General features: G+C 45.2%; 2 protein-coding genes across 2 annotated transcripts; one reads left to right on the top strand and one right to left on the bottom strand.

The window, feature by feature from the left end:
- The first annotated feature begins 13,394 nt into the window (after nucleotides 1–13,394).
- Nucleotides 13,395–20,777, top strand: LOC124264043. Its single transcript, XM_046698762.1, has 5 exons — nucleotides 13,395–13,516; nucleotides 16,088–16,106; nucleotides 16,698–16,722; nucleotides 17,621–17,846; nucleotides 20,199–20,777. The coding sequence occupies exons 1-4, from the start codon at nucleotides 13,453–13,455 to the stop codon at nucleotides 17,825–17,827; spliced, it is 315 nt and encodes a 104-aa protein (XP_046554718.1). The 5' UTR covers nucleotides 13,395–13,452; the 3' UTR covers nucleotides 17,828–17,846; nucleotides 20,199–20,777.
- On the bottom strand, nucleotides 20,640–23,557 carry LOC124264046. The gene is made up of 4 exons (XM_046698764.1): nucleotides 23,539–23,557; nucleotides 21,534–21,785; nucleotides 21,155–21,497; nucleotides 20,640–21,057 (listed from the first exon to the last, which is right to left on the bottom strand). The coding sequence occupies exons 1-4, from the start codon at nucleotides 23,555–23,557 to the stop codon at nucleotides 20,919–20,921; spliced, it is 753 nt and encodes a 250-aa protein (XP_046554720.1). The 3' UTR covers nucleotides 20,640–20,918.
- Between the last annotated feature and the right edge of the window lie 245 nt (nucleotides 23,558–23,802).

The raw sequence follows: 23,802 nt of genomic DNA, 5'->3' as shown, positions 1-23,802 counted from the left end.
CAGACGACAAGAAAAACAAACGTGTTATACTCCTTTCATCGATTTGCATTCGCAAAGTATCGGTAATTTCCGTACGTCATGTAGCGAAGCAATTATTCGAGATAAAGAATTACTAACAAGTGCAAATGAATTCTCACTATTCGGCGTTTCCCAAGCGGGTAACACGAAAATGTTACTCGCTTGTAACGTGTACATTGAAAATGATAGAAGAGCCTTGGGCAATCAGAAGCGACATTTGTGTGTGAGTAATACAAAATGAATTACGACGCCCGGCCTAGCATGTTGTATCCCTAATATACCGTGATATACGGCGGCGAATGCCCCTCAAACTGATATGAAGAAACCTCACTATAGCCTCGCGATATGTGCTGCAACACTACTCAGTTTGAAGAACCCCGGAGACATTTCGATCTGCTTGGTCACAAACATTTCCATGTACACCGCTTACATGGACCGTACTATAAAAAGAAGACATGTTGATAATTACTTAACTGAAGACAATCCGGTGAATCCTTGAAGGACACAAAGTTCCCTCACGGCAGCACAATGGTAAGCATTGTCTGTAAACAATGTTCTGCCTCAACAAGGAGTGCAATCCCATCTGTGCGTGGAAACCCGGATTCAATCCTTGTTGGCCTAAAAAAAGGTTAAAGAGATTAGCCGAACAAGATACACATTTGAAATACAAATACCCAAGATTTGCACAATTAGCCGCTGCATGCTGTGTACTTCGGTGAACAGAGGTTCCGTGTCAAGTGGTTATACAGCTGTATCGAACATGTTTTGGCATACATTTTGTAACATGTGTTGGGATTCGGTAATCATGGGTCTCGGGCGTTGGCCTAGTGGTAACACTGAAGAATCTGTCTAGTGGTCAGACTGAAGAAACTGTCTAGTGGTCAGACTGAAGAAACAGAGTAGTGGTCGAGACTGAAGAAACTGTCTGAAGATGGTCACTATGAAGAACCTGTCAAGTGGTCACACTCAGGAACCTGTCCTAGTGGTCACACTGAAGAACCCTGTCAAATGGTCACACTCAGGAACCTGTCTGGTGGTGCACTCAGAAACCTGTCTGGTGATTGCGCACTCCAGGGAACCTGTCTAGTGGTAACACTCAAGGGGACCTGTCTAGTGGTCACACTCAGGAACCTGTCCTGAGTGGTCACTCAGGAAACCTGTCTAGTGGTCACTCAGAGACCTGTCTAGTGGTCACTCTGAGAGAACCATGTCAAAGTGGTCACACTCAGGAACCTGTCTAGCAGTGGTCACACTGAAGAATCTGTCAAGTGGTCACCTCAGGAACCTGTCTAGTGGTCACACTCCAGAAACCTGTCTAGTGGTCACACTGGGAACCTGTCTAGTGGTCACACTAAAGAAACTGTCTAGTGGTCACACTCAGGAACAACCTGTCTAGTGGTCAGCACTCAGGAACCTGTCTAGTGAGGTCACGAGCCGGGCTTATGTGGCAGTACTCGGGACGATACGTGGTAATACTGGTATAATACGAGGCAGTACTGGTATAAACCGAAGGGCAGTTTTTCAATTCCCCATCCCCTAGCTAAAGGTGCAATGTCTACACAACCTTATATAGTCATGTAATACCCTTGTGTGTATTCTATACGAGAATTCAAGGATTGATGGCCATATTTTAAGAATACTACCATGCTTTGAAAAAAAGCCCATAGTGCCTCACAGAAAGATCAACACCCATGGGATCAATGGGGAAAAGCATTTAAACCGTTAACTACTCATTTCTGGTCCTCAAACAATATCCCTTAAATATAAAAGGCGTCATAACCACCGCCTTGTAGTGCGATGTAACAGATCTTACGACCCTGTAGCTGCAGGCAAGGTATGACAGTTGACAGTGCACATATGAATGAATGTTGGTAAAACGTCAAGGTCATAAGGTGGTGTATCCGGAGTATTGCGTGTATATGAGTAAAATATACCACGATATGGGAGACGATTCCGGTAACTCACGGTCTGACTCCAGCTGGGGTTCAGAGAGACATGTTTCACTATTTCCAATAAGGGAAAGGACAGGGTTACAGGCTAAGAGTTGATGACTCCAAAGTAACGTCCTGTTCACCATACAGTCCTGTTTGGCTCTGAATTAGTAGAAATGGACAGGCAAAAAGTGAATCATCATGGAAGAGCTTAACACATTTATTGCAATCGTCTTAACTGAAAGACAACTTGGCGGCATGCGTTACGAACAATGTATGATACCCAATAGCTTCACTTAACCGTACCCACCACCACCGAGCCGGGCCGGCCAAGAGCTGCAATGACGAGAGAGATACTTCCGCTAATCAATACCTGGTGAGGTGAGCTGAGCTGTCAGAAACGTGTGGGCACATTTATTGACTCTCCTCGTTTATCCTGACAGTACATCCGCCGTAAACTGGCTGTAAAGGAAGGAGTTCCCAGGAGGGAACGTAAGCTTGCATTAAAGGTGCGGGCATGCACTAGTCGCAAGCTTATCGCGGATCCTGCAGAGAGATGGTGCTTGTTATTGCTCTGCCTTGCGCTTTCCGGCATTAGATGGACGGACTACTAATATCCACCCGGAGTTAGTGCACGCCAGAGTGGAGTATCCATATCAAACTACACCGGTTACTACACCTGTACGTTCCTTGTCCTGTGCTGAACGTGTTTAGGTCCCAATGTGGGAAAGACCCATAAATAACTCTAACACCTCTCGTGTTTTAGAGAAATGGGGGTGTTTTTATGTTTTTAGCGATAATCCACATGCGATGCGATAATTTAGTCGTTAAGGTTTGTCTGAATATACAGACCGTCCTTTACAACCCGTGTCCCAGGCATCATAGAAATGCTGTTAGTCATAACAGCACGTTTATACATTAATGGCGGGGCGGTGGGGTACACTATTAGTGGTTACAGCGTCCGCTCGTCACGCAGAAGACCTGGGTTCCGATTCTGGCGTGGGTAAGCATTGTATTGAAGCCCATTTCTGGTGTCCCCGCCGTGGTATTAACTGGAATATTGCCAAAACCATACTCACTTACTCACTCAACTCGCTATACACACACGGCACTAAGCGACCAACAAACCTTCCATCTGTATTTGTGGCTTGTAAAGCGTATCCCAGTATGGTGGGGATGTTGTTAATGTATGGGGTTTGAGGCTGTGACTGCTCATTCTGTATGTTCCCGACGAGTGATGATCCATAGTTTGAGGATGTCACGGCATCAGATGTTTCAGCACCACAGCTAGACTAACATCTAGGTTTCTGAAATGAACATATTTTACAGAAAAATACTGTTCATGAAAATATAATCACATACTATAATGAAAGGAACCCAGACACCTTCTTTATTCTGAAACTGTGGAAATCTGGACTTGCCACATATTCTAGATTTGCATGGGCTTTCTTGGATATATTTGTTTCAGGAGAGAAAGAGAGTGATGAGAATGCCGAGGCGTACAGTATATATATACACTGGACTGGGTGTCCGCGCGGAGGTCTGTGATCCCCGATACATCACGCTGTCTCGGTGTGTACTGTCGTCACCCGGCAACAGAGTACGCACATACATGTCAGAGTCCGGTTACCCTGTATCCTGATGATCTGTTTTACTCGGTATCAATTAAAATCATGTCACCCATGTTATAATGGATATTGGAATTCTGGTTGGTATTTTATCTTCAAATTGCCGTTGGCATTCTTTTTACCTTATAAACAACTATATACCAGGGTGAATGGATGCGCCTCAAGGAATTGCGTAATAGTGAAATAAAAATCTTTGTTGTCCACATCTCGCAAAAAGGTATATCTACAAAACGTGAGTTAATTGACCAGGTTATCACGCCTGGCGCCCCCTGAACACCTTGCTGCAACCACGTTCACTCACAGCAGATAATTGCCGTCAATTATGTAAGAGCAGGGGATTTGAGATATTGTCAAGTACAGTCGGTGAAGTCGATGAGGAAGTTGCGTCATTGTTGCCTGACTTGCGTATCGCTTATATCTCGAACCTCCACAACATGGCTTTACAATAACTGTAAATCCGCACAAACTAATTTTTGCCTTCAATAACATTGATTCTTTGTTACACAAAAGTTGATTGTTTTCATTTCATTGGATTGAAAATGTGTGTGTGTACAGTTGTAGGCAAGACGCTACAGGATAATTACATGATCCTTTTTGTATTTCGTGAACACGGAATGTTTGTTGAATGTTTGGATGGTGGGCATATAGATATACGGTTGGGAAATACCGTCAGGGTATATGGTGGGCAGCACGTCGGACAGCCCGTAAAATACACCTCCTAGGTGCTTGACAGTTACAACAGCTGACGAGCATGGCGGATTGTTATACACACAACTACACAGAAAAACATGACATCGCACCCATAAACAAAGCATACAAAACGAAGACGAGCATTCCCAGCCTGAGGGGCGAGATATGTCGCCTACAGTTACACACAGTTGATCATGTATCGTCTACAGGTACACACAGTTGATCATGTATATTCTTCAGCTACACGGTTGATCTTGTATCGTCTACAGGTACACAGTTGATCATGTATCGTCTACAGGTACACAGTTGATCATGTATCGTCTTCAGGTACGCAGTTGGTCATGTGTGTCGTCTTCAGGTACACAGTTGATCATGTATCGTCTGGGTACACAGTTGATCTTGTATCGTCTACAGGTACACAGTTGATCATGTATCGTCTACAGGTACATAGTTGATCATGTATCAGTCTACAGGTACACAGTTGATCATGTATCGTCTACAGCTACGCAGTTGGTCTTGTATCGTCTACAGGTTCACAGTTGATCTTGTATCGTCTACAGGTTCACAGTTGATCATTTATCGTCTTTAGGTACACAGTTGACCATATTATCGTCTACAGATACACAGTTGATCATGTATCGTCTTGGCAAGGGTACACAGTTGATCATGTATCGTCTACAGATACACAGTTGATCATGTATCGTCTACAGGTACACAGTTGATCATGTACAGTTGATCGTATCGTCTACAGGTACACAGTTGATCATGTATCGTCATTCAGGTACATAGTTGATCATGTATCGTCTTTAGGTTCATACAGTTGATCTGTATCGTCTACAGGTACACAGTTGATCTTGTATCGTCTACAGGCGCGCAGTTGATCTTTGTATCGTCTACAGGTTCACAGTTGATCATTGTATCGTCTACAGGTACATAGTTGATCATGTATCGTCTACAGGTACACCAGTTGATCATGTATCGTCTACATGTGTACACAGTTGATCTTGTATCGTCTACAGGTTCACAGTTGATCTTGTATCGTCTACAGGTTCACAGTTGATCATGTATCGTCTTTAGGTACACAGTTGACCCATGTATCGTCTACAGGTACACACAGTTGATCATGTATCGTCTACAGGTACACAGTTCATCATGTATCGTCTTCAGGTACACAGCGGATCATATGTATATTCTTCAGCTACACAGTTGATCTTGTATCGTCTACAGGTTCACAGTTGATCATGTATCGTCTACAGGTACACAGTTCATCATGTATCGTCTTGTAAGGTACACAGTTGATCATGTATATTCTTCAGCTACACAGTTGATCTTGTATCGTCTACAGGTTCACAGTTGATCATTTATCGTCTTTAGGTACACAGTTGACCATGTATCGTCTACAGATGCACAGTTGATCATGTATCGTCTACAGGTACACAGTTGATCATGTATCGTCTACGGGGTACACAGTTGATCATGTATTGTCTACAGGTACACAGTTGATCTTGTATCCTCTACGGGTACGCAGTTGATCTTGTATCGTCTACAGGTACACAGTTGATCTTGTATCGTCTACAGGTACACAGTTGATCAGTGTATCGTCTACAGGTACACAGTTGATCATGTGTCGTCTTTAGGTACACAGTTGACCATGTATCGTCTACAGGGTACACAGTTGATCATCATGTATCGTCTACAGGTACACAGTTCATCATGTATCGTCTACAGGTACACAGTTGATCATGTATCGTCTACAGCTACACAGTTGATCTTGTATCGTCTACAGGTTCACAGTTGATCATGTATCGTCTACAGGTACACAGTTCATCATGTATCGTCTTCAGGTACACAGTTGATCATGTATATTCTTCAGCTACACAGTTGATCTTGTATCGTCTACAGGTTCACAGTTGATCTTGTATCGTCTACAGGTTCACAGTTGATCATGTATCGTCTTTAGGTACACAGTTGACCATGTATCGTCTACAGATACACAGTTGATCATGTATCGTCTACAGGTACACAGTTGATCTTGTATCGTCTACAGGTACACAGTTGATCATGTATCGTCTTCAGGTACACAGTTGATCATGTATCGTCTACAGGTACACAGTTGATCATGTATCGTCTACAGGTACACAGTTGATCATGTATCGTCTACAGGTACACAGTTGACCATGTATCGTCTACAGGTACACAGTTGACCATGTATCGTCTACAGGTACACAGTTCATCTTGTATCGTCTACAGGTACACAGTTGACCATGTATCGTCTACAGGTACACAGTTGACCATGTATCGTCTACAGGTACACAGTTGATCATGTATCGTCTTCAGGTACACAGTTGATCATGTATCGTCTACAGGTACACAGTTGATCATGTATCGTCTACAGGTTCACAGTTGATCATGTATCGTCTACAGGTACACAGTTGATCATGTATCGTCTACAGGTACACAGTTGGTCATGTATCGTCTACAGCTACGCAGTTGATCTTGTATCGTCTACAGGTTCACAGTTGATCATGTATCGTCTACAGGTTCACAGTTGATCATGTGTCGTCTTTAGGTACACAGTTGACCATGTATCGTCTACAGATACACAGTTGATCATGTATCGTCTACAGGTACACAGTTGATCATGTATCGTCTACAGGTACAGTTGATCAGTGTATTCTGCAGGTACACAGTTGATCAAGTGTATCGTCTACAGCCAGAAGTCAGGTTCAATTCATATTGGCAACGGTGTTAGTACTCTACACTGAAACGTTGCACTCTACTGCAACTAAGAAGTTGACCATCCATAGAACTTGGTTTTGATTAATTTTCAAAATGCCTCTCAAAGAAGCATAACTCTACAGCCATGTTAGTTTCAAATATGCGTATAATCCACACCTCGAGTTTAGTTTTTATGCAGCACTCAGCAATATCCCAGCTGTAAGGACGTGCGGTCTGTAAATAATCGAGTCTAGATGTCCCACAGAAAAAGCTTAGTAGTTTGTTACTATGAGATCGTTTTCTACATTCAAAGTAGAGCATCAAAATGAAATTGTACAAACATATGTTTAACAAATTTTGAGCACTGATAATGTAATTCATCTGTGGGCAAGTGTAATATGGACTACGTCTCTATGGCTGTGCTATGAGACACACAGCCCCTCTGTATTGAGCTCGGGACACAAGATGAACGAGCGGTGTACCCATCCACATGTCCCACAATACGGGCAGGCAGTCTAGCATCAGGTAAACACTCCGTATTGAACACACTTTGTCTGGCTAGAAACAACCGCATCCTAACACCATGAATACATGTGTTGAATGGGTCATCAGTGTGTAGACATAGTATGAGGTATTTGAGAGAGGGCGAGGCCTGTTATCGTGTTTGGGTGTGGGACCCTGACTATGTTATCGTGTTTTGGTGTGGGACCCTCACCATGTTATCGTGTGTTCGTGTTTGTGTGGCACCCTGACCATGTTATCGTGTTTGGGTGTGGCACCCTGACTATGTGATCGTGTTTTGGATGTGGGACCCTGACCATGTTATCATGTTTTGATGTGGGACACTGACCATGTTATCGTGTTTTGGTGTGGACACCCTGACCATGTTATCGTGTTTGGGTGTGGCACCCTGACTATGTTATCGTGTTTGGGTGTGGCACCCTGACTATGTTATCGTGTTTGGGTGTGGCACCCTGACCATGTTATCGTGTTTGGGTGTGGCACCTGACTATGTTATCATGGTTTTGATTTGGGACCTGACCATGTTACTATGTTTGGGTGTGGGACCCTGACTATGTTATCATGTTTTGGTGTGGCACCCTGACTATGTTATTATGTTTTGGTGTGGCACCCTGACTATGTTATCATGTTTGGGTGTGGCACCCTGACTATGTTATCATGTTTGGGTGTGGCACCCTGACTATGTTATTATGTTTTGGTGTGGCACCCTGACCATGTTATCGTGTTTGGGTGTATCATGTTAGTGTTTGGGTGTGGCACCCTGATGTTATCGTGTTTCTGTGGGACCCTGACCATGTTCGTATGTTTTGGTGTGGGACCCTGACCATGTTATTATGTTTTGTGTGGGACACCGACCATGTTATCGTGTTTTGGTGTGGGACACTGGACCATGGTATCGTGTTTTGGTGTGGGACCCTGACCTGTTATCGTGTTTTGGTGTGGGACCTCACCATGTTATCGTGTTTGGGTGTGGCACCCTGACCATGTTATCGTGTTTGGGTGTGGCACCCTGACCATGTTATCGTGTTTGGGTGTGGGACCCTGACCATGTTATCGTGTTTGGGTTGGGTGTGGGACACTGACCATGTTATCGTATTCGGGGTGTGGGACCCTGACCATGTTATCGTGTTTTGGTGTGGGACCCTGACCATGTTATCGTGTTTTGGGTGTGGGACACTGACCATGTTATCGTGTTTTGGTGCGGGACACTGACCATGTTATCGTGTTTGGGTGTGGCACCCTGACCATGTTATCGTGTTTTTGGGTGTGGCACCCTGACCATGTTATCGTGTTTTGGTGTGGGGACACCTGACCATGTTATCGTGTTCTGGTTTGGGACACTGACCATGTTATCGTGTTTTGGTGTGGGTGATGGACACTGACCATGTTATCGTGTTTGGGTGTAGGCACCCTGACCATGTTATCGTGTTTGGGGTGCGGCACCCTGACCATGTTATCGTGTTTGGTTTGGGTGGGACCCTGACCATGTTATCGTGTTTGTTTGCGGTGTGTGGGACACCTGACCATGTTATCGTATTCGGGTGTGTGGACCCTGACCATGTTATCGTGTTTTGGGTGTGGCACCCTGACTATGTTATCATGTTTGGGTGTGGCACCCTGACCATGTTATTATTATGTTTTGGTGTGGGACCCTGACCATGTTATCGTGTTTTGGGTGTGGCACCCTGACCATGTTATCATGTTTTGTGTGGCACCCTGACCATGTTATCGTGTTTTTGGTGTGGGACACTGACCATGTTATCGTGTTTTGTGTGGGACACTGACCATGTTATCGTGTTTTGGGTGTGGCACCCTGACCATGTTATCGTGTTTGGGTGTGGACACTGACCATGTTATCGTGTTTGGGTGTGGCACCCTGACCATGTTATCGTGTTTTGGTGTGGCACCCTGACCATGTTATCATGTTTTGGTGTGGGACCCTGACCATGTTATCGTGTTTTTGGTGTGGACACTGACCATGTTATCGTGTTTGGATGTGGGACCCTGACCATGTTATCGTGTTTGGGTGTGGGACCTTGACCATGTTATTATGTTTTCGGTTGTGGCCCAGGGAATGTTATCGTGTTTTGGGGCCCCGTCACTTCTCCCATTTCTCCCCTGTTGTAGGACGTTAAACAAATATACAGAACGCCAAACTAGCACATTATAGATAGTTCTTCGAAGTCGTTGTTTCTCTCCAACCATGACATCTTTTAGTTCAACACGTTAGGTATAAAGGCACTGGTGTGACGTTCTGTATTTACTTCATAACCTTTTCATGACACTGATGTAATCTGACACTATACGTCACTATGGAAACTTCCGCATTGTGGATACCGTGACCTGAGTATCACTCCGCGTAATGGCGGTATCCAGCAAAGTATGACAGTGTATGTGTTATGTTGACATACACCCAACACCAACATGGCAGTATTCAGCAAAGTATGACAGTGTATGTGTTATGTTGACATACACCCAACACCAACATGGCAGTATTCAGCAAAGTATGACAGTGTATGTGTTATGTTGACATACACCCAACACCAACATGGCAATATCCAGCAAAGTATGACAGTGTATGTGTTATGTTGACATACACCCAACACCAACATGGCAGTATATCAGCAAAGTATGACAGTGTATGTGTTATGTTGACATACACCCAACACCAACATGGCAATATCCAGCAATAAAAGTATGACAGTGTATGTGTTATGTTGACATACACCCAATACCAACATGGCAATATCCAGCAAAGTATGACAACATGGCAGTATGTGTATATGTTGACATACACCCAACACCAACATGGCAATATCCAGCAAAGTATGACAGTGTATGTGTTATGTTGACATACACCCAATACCAACATGACAGTATTCAGAAAAGTATGACAGTGTATGTGTTATGTTGACATACACCCAACACCAACATGGCAATATCCAGCAAAGTATGACAGTGTATGTGTTATGTTGACATACACCCAACACCAACATGGCAGTATCCAGCAAAGTATGACAGTGTATGTGTTATGTTGACATACACCCAACACCAACATGGCAATATCCAGCAAAGTATGACAGTGTATGTGTTATGTTGACATACACCCAATACCAACATGGCAGTATTCAGCAAAGTATGACAGTGTATGTGATATGTTGACATACACCCAACACCAACATGGCAGTATCCAGCAAAGTATGACAGTGTATGTGTTATGTTGACATACACCCAATACCAACATGGCAATATCCAGCAAAGTATGACAGTGTATGTGATATGTTGACATACACCCAACACCAACATGGCAATATCCAGCAAAGTATGACAGTGTATGTGTTATGTTGACATACACCCAATACCAGACCGCCACCGTGGTGTAGTGGTTAGAGCGTCCGCCCGGAGAGCGGAAGGTCGCGGGATCGATCCCCGACTGCGTCATACCAAAAATGCCTTAAAATATGGTCTTTATGGTCCCAGCCTGGCGATCGGCATTAATTCGTACAACAAGGACTGGTCGCCTCAGAATCAGCATAATGTGTCTGAGTGGGGTATTCATGCTTCACTGCGGCGTGGTATCTCAGTGGGCTAGCACTATAAAACCAGGTTAAGTCTGGGCTAGTACAAGCAGCCGCACATACACGTACACACGCATGCACGTCGTCATATGAGCTGAAATATTCTCAAACACGACGTAAAACCCAATCACCCAATACCAAACATGGCAATATGTATGACGTCATATGTGTTATGTTGACATACAGCATGGCGTACACCAACATGGCAAAGAGTATGACACTGTATGTGTTACATGTTATACACCCAGGTATTTACCAAATGGCGGTATCCAGCAAAGTATGACACCGTATGTGTTATGTTGACATACACCCAACACCAACATGGCAGTATTCAGCAAAAGTATGACAGTGTATGTGTTATGACATACGCCCAACAACCAACATGGCGGTATTCAGCATACACCTGTATGTGTTATGTTGACATACACCCAATACCAACATGGCGGTATCCAGCAAAGTATGACAGTGTTGTGTGATACGTTGACATACACCCAACAACCAACATGGCAATATCCAGCAAAGTATGACAGTGTATGTGTTATGTTGACATACACCCAATAACCAACATGGCGGTACCAACATGGCAATACCAACATGGCAGTATCCAGCAAAGTATGACAGTGTATGTGTTATGTTGACATACACCCAATACCAACATGGCAGTATCCAGCAAAGTATGACACTGTATGTGTTATGTTGACATACACCCGACACCAACATGGCAGTATCCAGCAAAGTATGACACCGTATGTGTTATGTTGACATACACCCAACACCAACATGGCAGTATTCAGCAAAGTATGACAGTGTATGTGTTATGTTGACATACACCCAACACCAACATGGCAATATCCAGCAAAAGTATGACAGTGTATGTGTTTGTTGATACGACCTGACATACACCCAACACCAACATGGCAATATTCCAGCAAAGTATGACAGTGTATGTGTTATGTTGACATACACCCAACACCAACATGGCAGTATCCAGCAAAGTATGACACCGTTTGTATGTGTTATGTTGACATACACACCAACATGGCAATACCAAGTATGGCTGTTTGTATGACATCAGCATGGCAAAGGCAAAGTATGACAGTGTATGTGATATGTTGACATACACCCAATACCAACATGGCAGTATTCAGCAAAGTATGACAGTGTATGTGTTATGTTGACATACACCCAATACCAACATGGCAGTATCCAGCAAAGTATCACACTGTATGTGTTATGTTGACATACACCCAATACCAACATTGTGGTATTCAGCAAAGTACGACACTGGTAACATCTAGAGGATCCCAATAACGTAAGCTGTGAATGTGTTTCAGTGATCGCCGCTGAAACCGAGCTCAACTACCTGATCGCCAGCTGCACAGTGGCCATCCTTCTCCTCATCCTCTGTATAACAATGGCAGTTATTTTTTACAACTGGTAAGTGCTCTCTATATTCCTTGTATTTAATGTATCAGGCCCGAAGAATGACGTGTAGAATTAGACAGCATGTAAATGAACGTGGCATTAATATGCTACCTACAAACACCACCTGCTCACGACATAACATACCTTGAAGCAAGACAGTAATGTTTATGTATATCTAGCAAGGCCTGGGTATAGAACAACATTTGAACAAACAAATGGCTGATAACAACAATTCACATAGTCATGGTACACTGACTCAGTCAAACGGAGAGATTGGAACCACCAGGTCCCTCCCTTATATGGAATTAGTCATGGTACACTGGACCCGTGAAGATACGGGGTAGAATAGGCCTTCAGCAACCCATGCTTGCCACTTAAGGCGACTATGCTTGTCGTAAGAGGCGACTAACGGGATCGGGTGGTCAGGCTCGCTGACTTGGTTGACACATGTCATCGGTTCCCAAACGCGCAGATCGATGCTCATGCTGTTGATCACTGGATTGTTTGGTCCAGACTCGATTATTTACAGACCGCTGCCATATAGCTGGAATATTGCTGAGTGCAGCAACTAAACTCACTCACTCACTCATGGTACACTGACTCAGTCAACCAGGTAGATTGGAACCACCGGATCCATGCCTTACATGGTCTTAAACTAATCATGGAAACCAGAAGTGATCATTGTCCGTACCAAGGGTGATCGTTTGAGTCACTGAAACATGGCGGTATACACGTCCAGTTAAACCACTATCTCGTATCATTACCGGCCTTTAAATACCTTCGTCTAGCGAATACAGACTCTTTAACAGAATATGAAGCTTATCATATATTGCAACAGTTTTGTATATGTAAAATAATCATTTCTTGGCGGTGGCACCTTGATTTTACCGGTCCTTTGGTTATGAATTAATACCAAAACACGAACGGAAGAGAGTCGAAGTGATGAAGAAGTTGAGCCGCCATTCCTCCGAGCAATACCTGACGACCCAGATCACAGCGGACAGAGGTAGGTTTTTCTCCAGGAGGAAAATGTATAGTGTACCGTGTACAGTGTATCGACAATCGAGTACCGTGTACGGTGTACAGTGTATCGAGTACCGTGTACAGTGTATCGACTATCGAGGACCGTGTACCGTGTACAGTGTATCGACTATCGAGTACCGTGTACAGTGTATCGACTATCGAGTACCGTGTAAAGTGTATCGACTATCGAGTACCGTGTACCGTGTACAGGGTATCGACTATCGAGTACCATGTACCTTGTACAGTGTACCGACTATCGACTACCGTGTACAGTGTATCGACTATCGAGTACCGTGTACAGTGTATTGACTATCGAGTACCATGTACCGTGTACGTGTAAGACTATCGAGTACCGTGTACCGTGTATGAACTAGTTGAGCCGTGTACAGTGTATCCTCCGAGCACCGACCTGACGACCGTGTACAGTGTATCGACAGCGTACCGACAGACCGTGTACAGTGTTTTCGACTATCGAGTACCGTGTACCGTATACCGTGTACAGTGTGGTATCGTGTACCGTGTATCGAGTACCGTGTACCGTGTACAGTGTATCGACTATCGAGTACCGTGTACAGTGTACCGACTATTGAGTACCGTGTACCGTGTACAGTGTATCGACTACCGTACCGTGTACCGTGTACCGACTATCGAGTACCGTGTACAGTGTATCGACTATCTATCGACTATCGAGTACCGTGTACCGTGTACAGTGTATCGACTATCGAGTACCGTGGCCAGTGTATCGACTATCGAGTACCGTGTACGGTGTATCGACTATCGAATACCGTGTACCGTGTATCCGACTATGTACGTGCAACGTGTACAGTGTATCGACACCGTGTACGGTGTATCGACTATCAGTACCGTGTAAAGTGTACCGACTATCGAGTACCGTATACCGTGTACAGTGTATCGACTATCGAGTCCCGTGTACCGTGTACAGTGTATCGACTATCGAGTACCGTGTACAGTGTATCGACTATCGAGTACCGTGTAAAGTGTATCGACTATCGAGTACCGTGTACCGTGTACAGTGTATCGACTATCGTGTACCGTGTACAGTGTATCGACTATCGAGTACCGTGTACATTGTATCGACTATCGAGTACCGTGTACAGTGTATCGACTATCGAGTACCGTGTACAGTGTATCGACTATCGGTGTATCGAGTACCGTGTACCGTGTACAGTGTATCGACTGTCAAGAGTACCGTGTACCGTGTACAGTGTACCGTGTACCGGTGTCGTATCAGTGTAGTCACCATATCCCGTGACGTGTATCAATTTATCGATCGTGTACCGTGTACGGTGTATCGACTATCAAGTACCGTGTACAGTGTATCGACTATCGAGTACCGTGTACAGTGTATCGACTATCGAGTACCGTGTACAGTGTATCGACTATCGAGTACCGTGTACAGTGTATCGACTATCGAGTACCGTGTACCGTGTACAGTGTATCGACTATCGTACCGTACCATGTACAGTGTATGCTATCTGAGTACCATGTACCCGACTATCGTGTACCGTGTACAGTGTATCGACTATCGAGAGTACCGTGTACAGCAATTATCGACTATCGTACCGTGTACGTGACTATCGAGTACCAGTGTACCGTGTACAGTGTACCGACTATCGAGTACCGTGTACCGTGTATCGACTATCGAGTACCGTGTACAGTGTATCGACTATCGGTTACCGTGTACAGTGTACCGACTATGAGTACCGTTTACCGTGTACAGGGTATCGACAATCGAGTACCGTGTACCGACTATCGAGTACCGTGTACAGTGTATCGACTATCGAGTACCGTGTACAGTGTATCGTCTATCAAGTACCGTGTACCGGGTACCGACTATCGAGTACCGTGTACAGTGTACCGAGTATCGAGTACCGTGTACAGTATATCGACTATCGAGTACCCGGTACCGTGTACAGGGTATCGACTATCGAGTACCGTGTACCGACTATCGAGTACCGTGTACCGTGTACAGTGTATCGACTATCTAGTACCGTGTACCGCGTACAGTGTATCGACTATCGAGTACCATGTACCGTGTACAGTGTACCGACTATCGTGTACCGTGTAAAGGGTATCGACTATCGAGTACCGTGTACAGTGTATCGACTATCGAGTACCGTGTACCATGTACAGTGTATCGACTATCGAGTACCGTGTACCGTGTACAGTGTACCGACTATCGAGTACCGTGTACAGTGTATCGACTATCGAGTACCGTGTACAGTGTATCGACTATCGAGTACCGTGTACAGTGTATCGACTATCGAGTACTGTGTACAGTGTATCGACTATCGAGTACTGTGTACAGTGTATCGACTATCGAGTATCGTGTACCGTGTATCGACTTTTGAGTATCGAGTACCGTGCACCGTATTCGAGTTGCTGTACAATATGTTGGTCCATGTGCTCCTGATTTGTGTTTGAAGGCGGTTATTAATCCTGTTTCAGTTTCTCTGAGCTTGTTGTAAGTACGTGTTTCGGAGGAGACTACCTGCATTACCCGTGACGTAATCACTATGTGTTGTCGTTTCAGGTTCCTGGGTTGAAAGATGGTATGTATGAAAGAGCTCCTGAGATTTGGATCTCTCATTATATTGTACAGATCTTTTTCCAATGCTTGATATTAAAATGCAATTCAATCTGAATTCTACCATGACTTCAGTAAAGACTGGATTGTGATTGGTTAATTAGAGTCTATCAGAGGTATATAATCACGTTATATACTTCTGAACCGATTAGTGGCGACGGTAAATAGTTCGTTCTAAAAATATTAATAACGTGGTTATGTTAGAATGGAGACAAACCATACTGTGTTGGAAAATCAGACGTATGTAACGAAATTATAATAGCTCAAAATTATATTTTAAAACCGAATGCGCCTTTATCGGTATCACGGGCAGCAGAGGTGAAATATCGCGCATGTTTGAATGTTCGCCCCGGGAACAATGTTCGCCATTGTTGTTTGTGAGAAACACAACCGGATCTACCAATAACAAAACGATATGGATACCAATTCACTGAACGTGTTCAGAGGGGAAATATGTTTTGTTTGAAGTACATGATAATACTAAGTGACTAATGTTCGACACTAATGTATGTTATACGGAAATCTTTCGATAATACAAACATGATCCTTGTTACAGGAATGATCGTCACACAGAAGAAAGGGTAAGATATCATACACGCTACACTTGCATCTCACCCTCACCCACCTTCACCTGTAGCTTGTTACATCTCACCCTCACCCTCACCCTCGGTCACCTGTAGCTTGTTACATCTCACCCTCACCCTCGGTCACCTGTAGCTTGTTACATCTCACCCTCACCCACGTTCACCTGTAGCTTGTTGTATCTCACCCTCACCCACGTTCACCTGTAGCTTGTTACATCTCACCCTCACCCACGTTCACCTGTAGCTTGTTACATCTCTCCCCCTCACCCACCTTCACCCTCGTTACCTTGTTACATCTCTCCCTCACCCACGTTCACCTGAAGCTTGTTGCATCTCACCCTCACACACGTTCACCTGTAGCTTGTTACATCTCACCCTCACACACGTTTGCTTTCAGCCACTAATCCACTGCAATAGTCACATGAAGAACTGAGCGAGCGCTAACACAAGGGAGGTAACTCTGATATTGTTGTGCTACTGGAGTCCCAATGTCACAAACAATTACTTATCCTTGTTGTATGTTTCTATCCTTGCAATAGAATGTCTCTACTTACTGATCGTTTAATGGATATTTTCATACACTTCAAAGTCATTCTAGAAAGGGCGCGGAAATGTGTATGGGGATGGGGGTGGGGGTGGGGTGGGGAACGTGGTACTTGTCATTCGATGATTAGAAATCTTGCAACTTACTTTCAGTTTCAGTTTCATTTTGTTGCAAACCAATCTTATTTTTCTGAAGACTGAATTATATATCTAGCAATATACAGGTGCACAAGAGTACAAGATTAATGATGTTATTCACTGTTCAGGAATTGATCTTCCATAAACAGAGATTACAGGGACCATAGCCCGAATCCCATGTGTAGTGTTTGTGGTCCTCCTCTGTTGTTGGCAGGATGCAGTGATGCAGCTTGGGCCTGAAGCTCCGGAGCCTGAGTACCGGATAGAGACAACACTAGAGGACAACACCACCGACATCGACGTCCCCGAAGGCCTCTACGCCAGCGTTAACAAGTCCGGGATCGTACGGCAGTCGTCGTCAAGCGGAAATGAAGTAGGCACCAGCACCACCACCCTGAAAGACTGCACGGCACTCCTGTGAGGGACCAGGGCCCACAAGGGTAGGCATCTCACTACACCTAGACGTTAGGTGACGTCACAGGGTAGGGATCTCACTACACCTAGACGTTAGGTGACGTCACAGGGTAGGGATCTCACTACACCTAGACGTTAGGTGACGTCACAGGGTAGGGATCTCACTACACCTAGCCGTTAGTTGACGTCACAGGGTAGGGATCTCACTACACCTAGCCGTTAGTTGACGTCACAGGGTAGGGATCTCACTACACCTAGCCGTTAGGTGACACGTCACAGGGTAGGGATCTCACTACACCTAGCCGTTAGGTGACGTCACAGGGTAGGCATCTCACTACACCTAGCCGTTAGGGATCTCACTACACCTAGCTGTTAGGTGACACGTCACAGGGTAGGGATCTCACTACACCTAGCCGTTAGGTGACACGTCACAGGGTAGGGATCTCACTACACCTAGCCGTTAGGTGACGTCACAGGGTAGGGATCTCACTACACCTAGCCGGTAGGTGACACGTCACAGGGTAGGGATCTCACTACACCTAGCCGTTAGGTGACACGTCACAGGGGTAGGGATCTCACTACACCTAGCCGTTAGGTGACAAGTCACAGGGTAGGGATGTCACTACACCTAGCCGTTAGTTGACGTCACAGGGTAGGGATGTCACTACACCTAGTCGTTAGGTGACACGTCACAGGGTAGGGATCTCACTACACCTAGCCGTTAGGTGACACGTCACAGGGTAGGGATCTCACTACACCTAGCCGTTAGGTGACAAGTCACAGGGTAGGGATCTCACTACACCTAGCCGTTAGTTGACGTCACTGGGTAGGGATGTCACTACACCTAGTCGTTAGGTGACACGTCACAGGGTAGGGATCTCACTACACCTAGTCGTTTGGTGACACGTCACAGGGCAGGGTTGTCACTGCACCTAGTCGTCAGGTGACACGTCACAGGGTAGGGATCTCACTACACCTATCTGACACGTCACAGGGTAGCATCTCACTACACCTAGTCGTTTGGTGACACGTCACAGGGTAGGCATCTCACTACACCTAGTCGTCAGGTGACACGTCACAGGGTAGAGTTGTTGTACAGCCACGGGTTGTCACTATACCTAGTCGTTAGGTGACACGTCACAGGGTAGAGTTGTTGTACAGCCACGGGTTGTCACTACACCTAGCCGTTAGGTGACACGTCACAGGGTAGGGATCTCACTACACCTAGCCGTTAGGTGACACGTCACAGGGTAGGGATCTCACTACACCTAACCGTTAGGTGACACGTCACAGGGTAGAGTTGTTGTACAACTGTGGGTTGTCCCTCCATCTAGCCGTTAGGTGACACGTCACAGGGTAGAGTTGTTGTACAGCCACGGGTTGTCACTATACCTAGTCGTTAGGTGACACGTCACAGGGTAGAGTTGTTGTACAACTGTGGGTTGTCCCTCCATCTAGCCGTTAGGTGACACGTCACAGGGTAGAGTTGTTGTACAGCCACGGGTTGTCACTATACCTAGCCGTCAGTTGACACGTCACAGAATATACAGGGACCTTGAGTAGTGTTTGTCATGATCTCTGTGCTAGCTGTGCTGAAACTCAACTGTTGTACCTGACGTTCCGTTATACGTTCATTTAATACACTTTAGCAACACAGAAAGATATGAACACTAATCCTTCGAGATTATATCTGATAGATTTTACACGCATCAAGAATCGGATTAGTGCGTCTGACACCGTCCCCTCTCTTTTCATTGAGAGAGTTCCGAGGGTTGAAACCGTAATACTGGAAGAGCCCTACAATCCCCCCCACACCAGCAGAGGAGCTTCATGTTGACAGATGCAGCTTTACATGACAGCAGTCTAATCCCTTTACATCTTTGAATACTGTGCCTTCCTGTAGTAATATAATAGACGACTAGTTGTCGGAATGTTAAGCAGGGCTGTCAGTCACTTATGAAGTGAACGTTGTTAGCACACTTTATAAACACAGTACTCAGACGCCCTGACAATGTAAATCACATTATGTGGGGGGTCTCAGCGCTCATCAAACACAAATTGACGCGCACTTGTTTTAACCCAACTGTCACAACACAGCAGGAATACGTGGCTGGGCCTTAACTCAGTCGGGGATGTCTACTGATGGCTGATGTAGAGTTTGCGCACATGGGTATAAGATGGTGGTGATTAAAACATCAGCCCCTGTGGTCCAGCCCGTCTCGCGGCTCCAGACGATCAGTGGTTGCCCTTACATTTCCCTGACAGTCAGGACTAATGTTTGGTGTGTTTGTACGGTGGTTCCATCATGTTATTAGCAGCTACTCACTGTCGTTAATTATTGGAATCAGGAACACATGTTTTGGTAATTTTCGTTTCAGCTGGCTGTCAGTGTCCAAATGTCACGTGCATCAGTAAACAACAAACATGGAAGAAACAACACTTAGCCACCACCGCCAACTTGGACCTGTAGCCGCTGACGTCGTCACTTTCCCTCCAGCTATTGAGAAAATATCCGATGGTCGTACAGCCGGGGACGTGCTGCAGGGTGGAGCTTAGTTTTCAGGAGATATTTTCAAATTGTTATCTTCCATTTTATACTCTTATGTACATATGAATGCCATATAAACGTGGGGTATATAACGTACCTGTTGATTGTCAATGTGGTTCCTAGATACTTTACATATTCTCTGACAACACTGACTATAGTCATGTTCTTTTTACACTGGAATATTAACGCATACAAGACGGGCGTCACAATGTGCCAAAACGTGTACCGTTACTATATAGAATATCAACTTTCGCCCGTAGGAGAGGTGTTCATCGATAATAGTATACATTGGATCAGCATTACAAGTAACTGAAAGAGCAAATGATATATGTTCTCCATTAACACCAGACGGTGGAAACAACAAAAGTGTCCTCGTTTAAGTCGTGGGAGACCCAATGACGCATAGTTTCCTCAGACGCAATACAGAAATACAGTCAATGACAGAGTATGTATTTTGTTATGAAGGTATAATATATTTCCGTTGTCGGCCATGTTGGTCCATCCTGTTGCTACGTTACTAAATATATTCGTTATACAAACGATTGGACGTTTACACAGATCTGAACAGTATTTGTTGCATGTGATACGATGTTGCATTAAGCCTATCTCTGAAGGTAAGCCTGTCTGTGACGGTAGTCCTGTCTGTGACGGTAGTCCTGTCTGTGACGGTAAGCCTGTCTGTGACGGTAGTCCTGTCTGTGACGGTAAGCCTGTCTGTGACGGTAAGCCTGTCTGTGACGGTAGTCCTGTCTGTGACGGTAAGCCTGTCTGTGACGGTAAGCCTGTCTGTGACGGTAAGCCTGTCTGTGACGGTAGTCCTGTCTGTGACGGTAAGCCCGTCTGTGACGGTAAGCCTGTCTGTGACGGTAAGCCTGTCTGTGACGGTAAGCCTGTCTGTGACGGTAAGCCTGTCTGTGACGGTAGTCCTGTTCTGTGACGGTAAGCCTGTCTGTGACGGTAAGCCTGTCTGTGAGGGTAAGCCTGTCTGTGACGGTAAGCCTGTCTGTGACGCTAAGCCTGTCTGTGACGGTAGTCCTGCCTGTGACGGTAAGCCTGTCTGTGACGGTAGTCCTGTCTGTGACGGTAAGCCTGTCTGTGACGGTAAGCCTGTCTGTGACGGTAAGCCTGTCTGTGAGGTTAAGCCTGTCTGTGAGGGTAAGCCTACCTGTGACGGTAAGCCTGTCTGTGACGGTAAGCCTGTCTGTGACGGTAAGCCTGTCTGTTACGGTAGTCCTGTCTGTGACGGTAAGCCTGTCTGTGACGGTAAGCCTGTCTGTGAGGGTAAGCCTGTCTGTGACGGTAAGCCTGTCTGTGACGGTAAGCCTGTCTGTGACGGTAGTCCTGTCTGTGACGGTAAGCCTGTCTGTGACGGTAGTCCTGTCTGTGACGGTAAGCCTGTCTGTGACGGTAAGCCTGTCTGTGAGGGTAAGCCTGTCTGTGAGGGTAAGCCTGTCTGTGAGGGTAGGCCTACCTAGTGACGGTAGGCCTACCTGTGACGGTAAGCCTGTCTGTGACGGTAAGCCTGTCTGTGACGGTAAGCCCGTGTGTGACGGTAAGCCTGTCTGTGACGGTAAGCCCGTGTGTGACGGTAAGCCTGTCTGTGGCGGTAAGCCTGTCTGTGACGGTGGGGCGTGTGTGATACAGGGGAGGTACCTATACTTTGCTGGGTAACAAGTATTGTCATAATTGCCTATACAGTTAATAAACAGTGTGTGGCGTTGGTGACCAGACTGTTGACGTTTTTCGTACAGATTGTCGACAGTTTGTGTACAGATTGTCTACTGTTTGTGTACAGACTGTCTGCTGTTTGTGTACAGATTGTCTCTACTGTTTGTGTACAGACTGTCTACTGTTTGTTACAGATTGTCTCTACTGTTTGTGTACAGTTTGTCTATTGTTTGTGTACAGTTTGTTTACTGTTTATGCACAAGCCTTCCCAACAAACATGCGTACTGTCTACATTTCGTACGTTGTTGATTTTGTACGTTTCCACATTGTACATATCATTTTCAAATAAACTATGCAGTTTTGTACGATATTGTTTTCTATCAGTCACTGGAATTCAAAGTAGTAAGTTAATGTTTCGTATTACATCCTATTCCTGTGACAAACAAAACAGCTGTTTATATCACCTATATACATCTATACATACACCTCCAGGCTGCTACAGATATATGACCTATATACGTCTAAACCAGCAGTCTGTTACATATATATATCAACTACAAACACCATCATCAGTAAGTGTTACTGGCGACATTCATAGGATTAATGCTTATATTTGTGACCAATTACGAATTCGACTAAGTCTGCATCGATCCTGCAGTTAGCCATTGAGTAATAGAGAGGAGGCAATTTGCATGAACGACTGACCAGTTACTGCTGGTCACACAGACAAAAGTATGTCGAGCTTGTGACTAGCCTGGTCCGTTTGCTGGGCACGGCGTAATTAAATTGCTTGATGAAATTAAAGTTATCATGAAAAGGCCAGCGGGAAATTAATGAAGTGTTCGCTGGAGGAGCAGAATGTCTATCTTGTGATTAGGTTGTCTTGATAACTCGCATCAGATATGTACACGGCGATGACTGACTGACCGCTGGCCGTGCAAAGGGCGACTGACCCCGAGCGGCAACTTCTTATGATTTACACGGCATCCCGTACAAGGTGATGTTTATGGTACGTGAACGGATGGGTGAGGGTGTAGGAACAACAGACGCGTACACTTTGACCCAACATGGCCTACTGTTCAGGGAGTGCAGATATTTCATTTCCTTAGTCAATAAAAATAATTACCATGGTTGACCTAGGTGGAGCTGTGTATTGTTATATCTACAGGCTGCCCCACCATGTATAGGTGGAGCCATGTCTTGTTACATCTACAGGCTGCCCCACCATGTATAGGTGGAGCCATGTCTTGTTACATATAAAGGCTGCCCCACCATGTATAGGTGGAGCCATGTCTTGTTACATCTACAGGCTGCCCCACCATGTATAGGTGGAGCCATGTCTTGTTACATATAAAGGCTGCCCCACCATGTATAGGTGGAGCCATGTCTTGTTACATCTACAGGCTGCCCCACCATGTATAGGTGGAGCCATGTCTTGTTACATCTACAGGCTGCCCCACCATGTATAGGTGGAGCCATTTTCATCTACAGGCTGCCCCCACCATCTATAGGTGGAGCCATGTCTTGTTACATCTACAGGCTGCCCCACCATGTATAGGTGGAGCCATGTCTTGTTACATCTACAGGCTGCCCCACCATCTATAGGTGGAGCCCATGTCTTGTTACATCTACAGGCTGCCCCACCATCTACAGGTGGAGTCAGGTGGAGCATGTCTTGTCACAACTAGTACCAGCCGCAAAGAAGTAAGTACGTGAACTGTCATATTTGTATCTTTATCCCCATGAAACTCCAGCCGATTCCGTTT

The sequence above is a fragment of the Haliotis rubra genome, unplaced genomic scaffold (assembly GCF_003918875.1).
Source record: "Haliotis rubra isolate DU_JTF1 unplaced genomic scaffold, ASM391887v1 Scf905, whole genome shotgun sequence".
NCBI lineage: Eukaryota > Metazoa > Mollusca > Gastropoda > Lepetellida > Haliotidae > Haliotis > Haliotis rubra.
This window is presented reverse-complemented; position numbering and strand designations above follow the sequence as displayed.

What these genes read in the sequence shown, in the direction of transcription:
- LOC124264046 (XM_046698764.1), bottom strand. An exon ending in AGACAGGCTTACCGTCACAG is followed by an intron (nt 21,498 to 21,533) that starts GTAGGCTTACCC and finishes TTAACCTCACAG; the next exon opens with ACAGGCTTACCGTCACAGAC. An exon ending in AGACAGGCTTACCGTCACAG is followed by an intron (nt 21,058 to 21,154) that starts ACAGGCTTACCG and finishes CACAGACAGGAC; the next exon opens with TACCGTCACAGACAGGCTTA.
- LOC124264043 (XM_046698762.1), top strand. Translation starts at nt 13,453, where the DNA reads ATGAAGAAGTTGAGCCGCCATTCCTCCGAGCAATACCTGACGACCCAG. An exon ending in ATCGTCACACAGAAGAAAGG is followed by an intron (nt 16,723 to 17,620) that starts GTAAGATATCAT and finishes TGTTGTTGGCAG; the next exon opens with GATGCAGTGATGCAGCTTGG.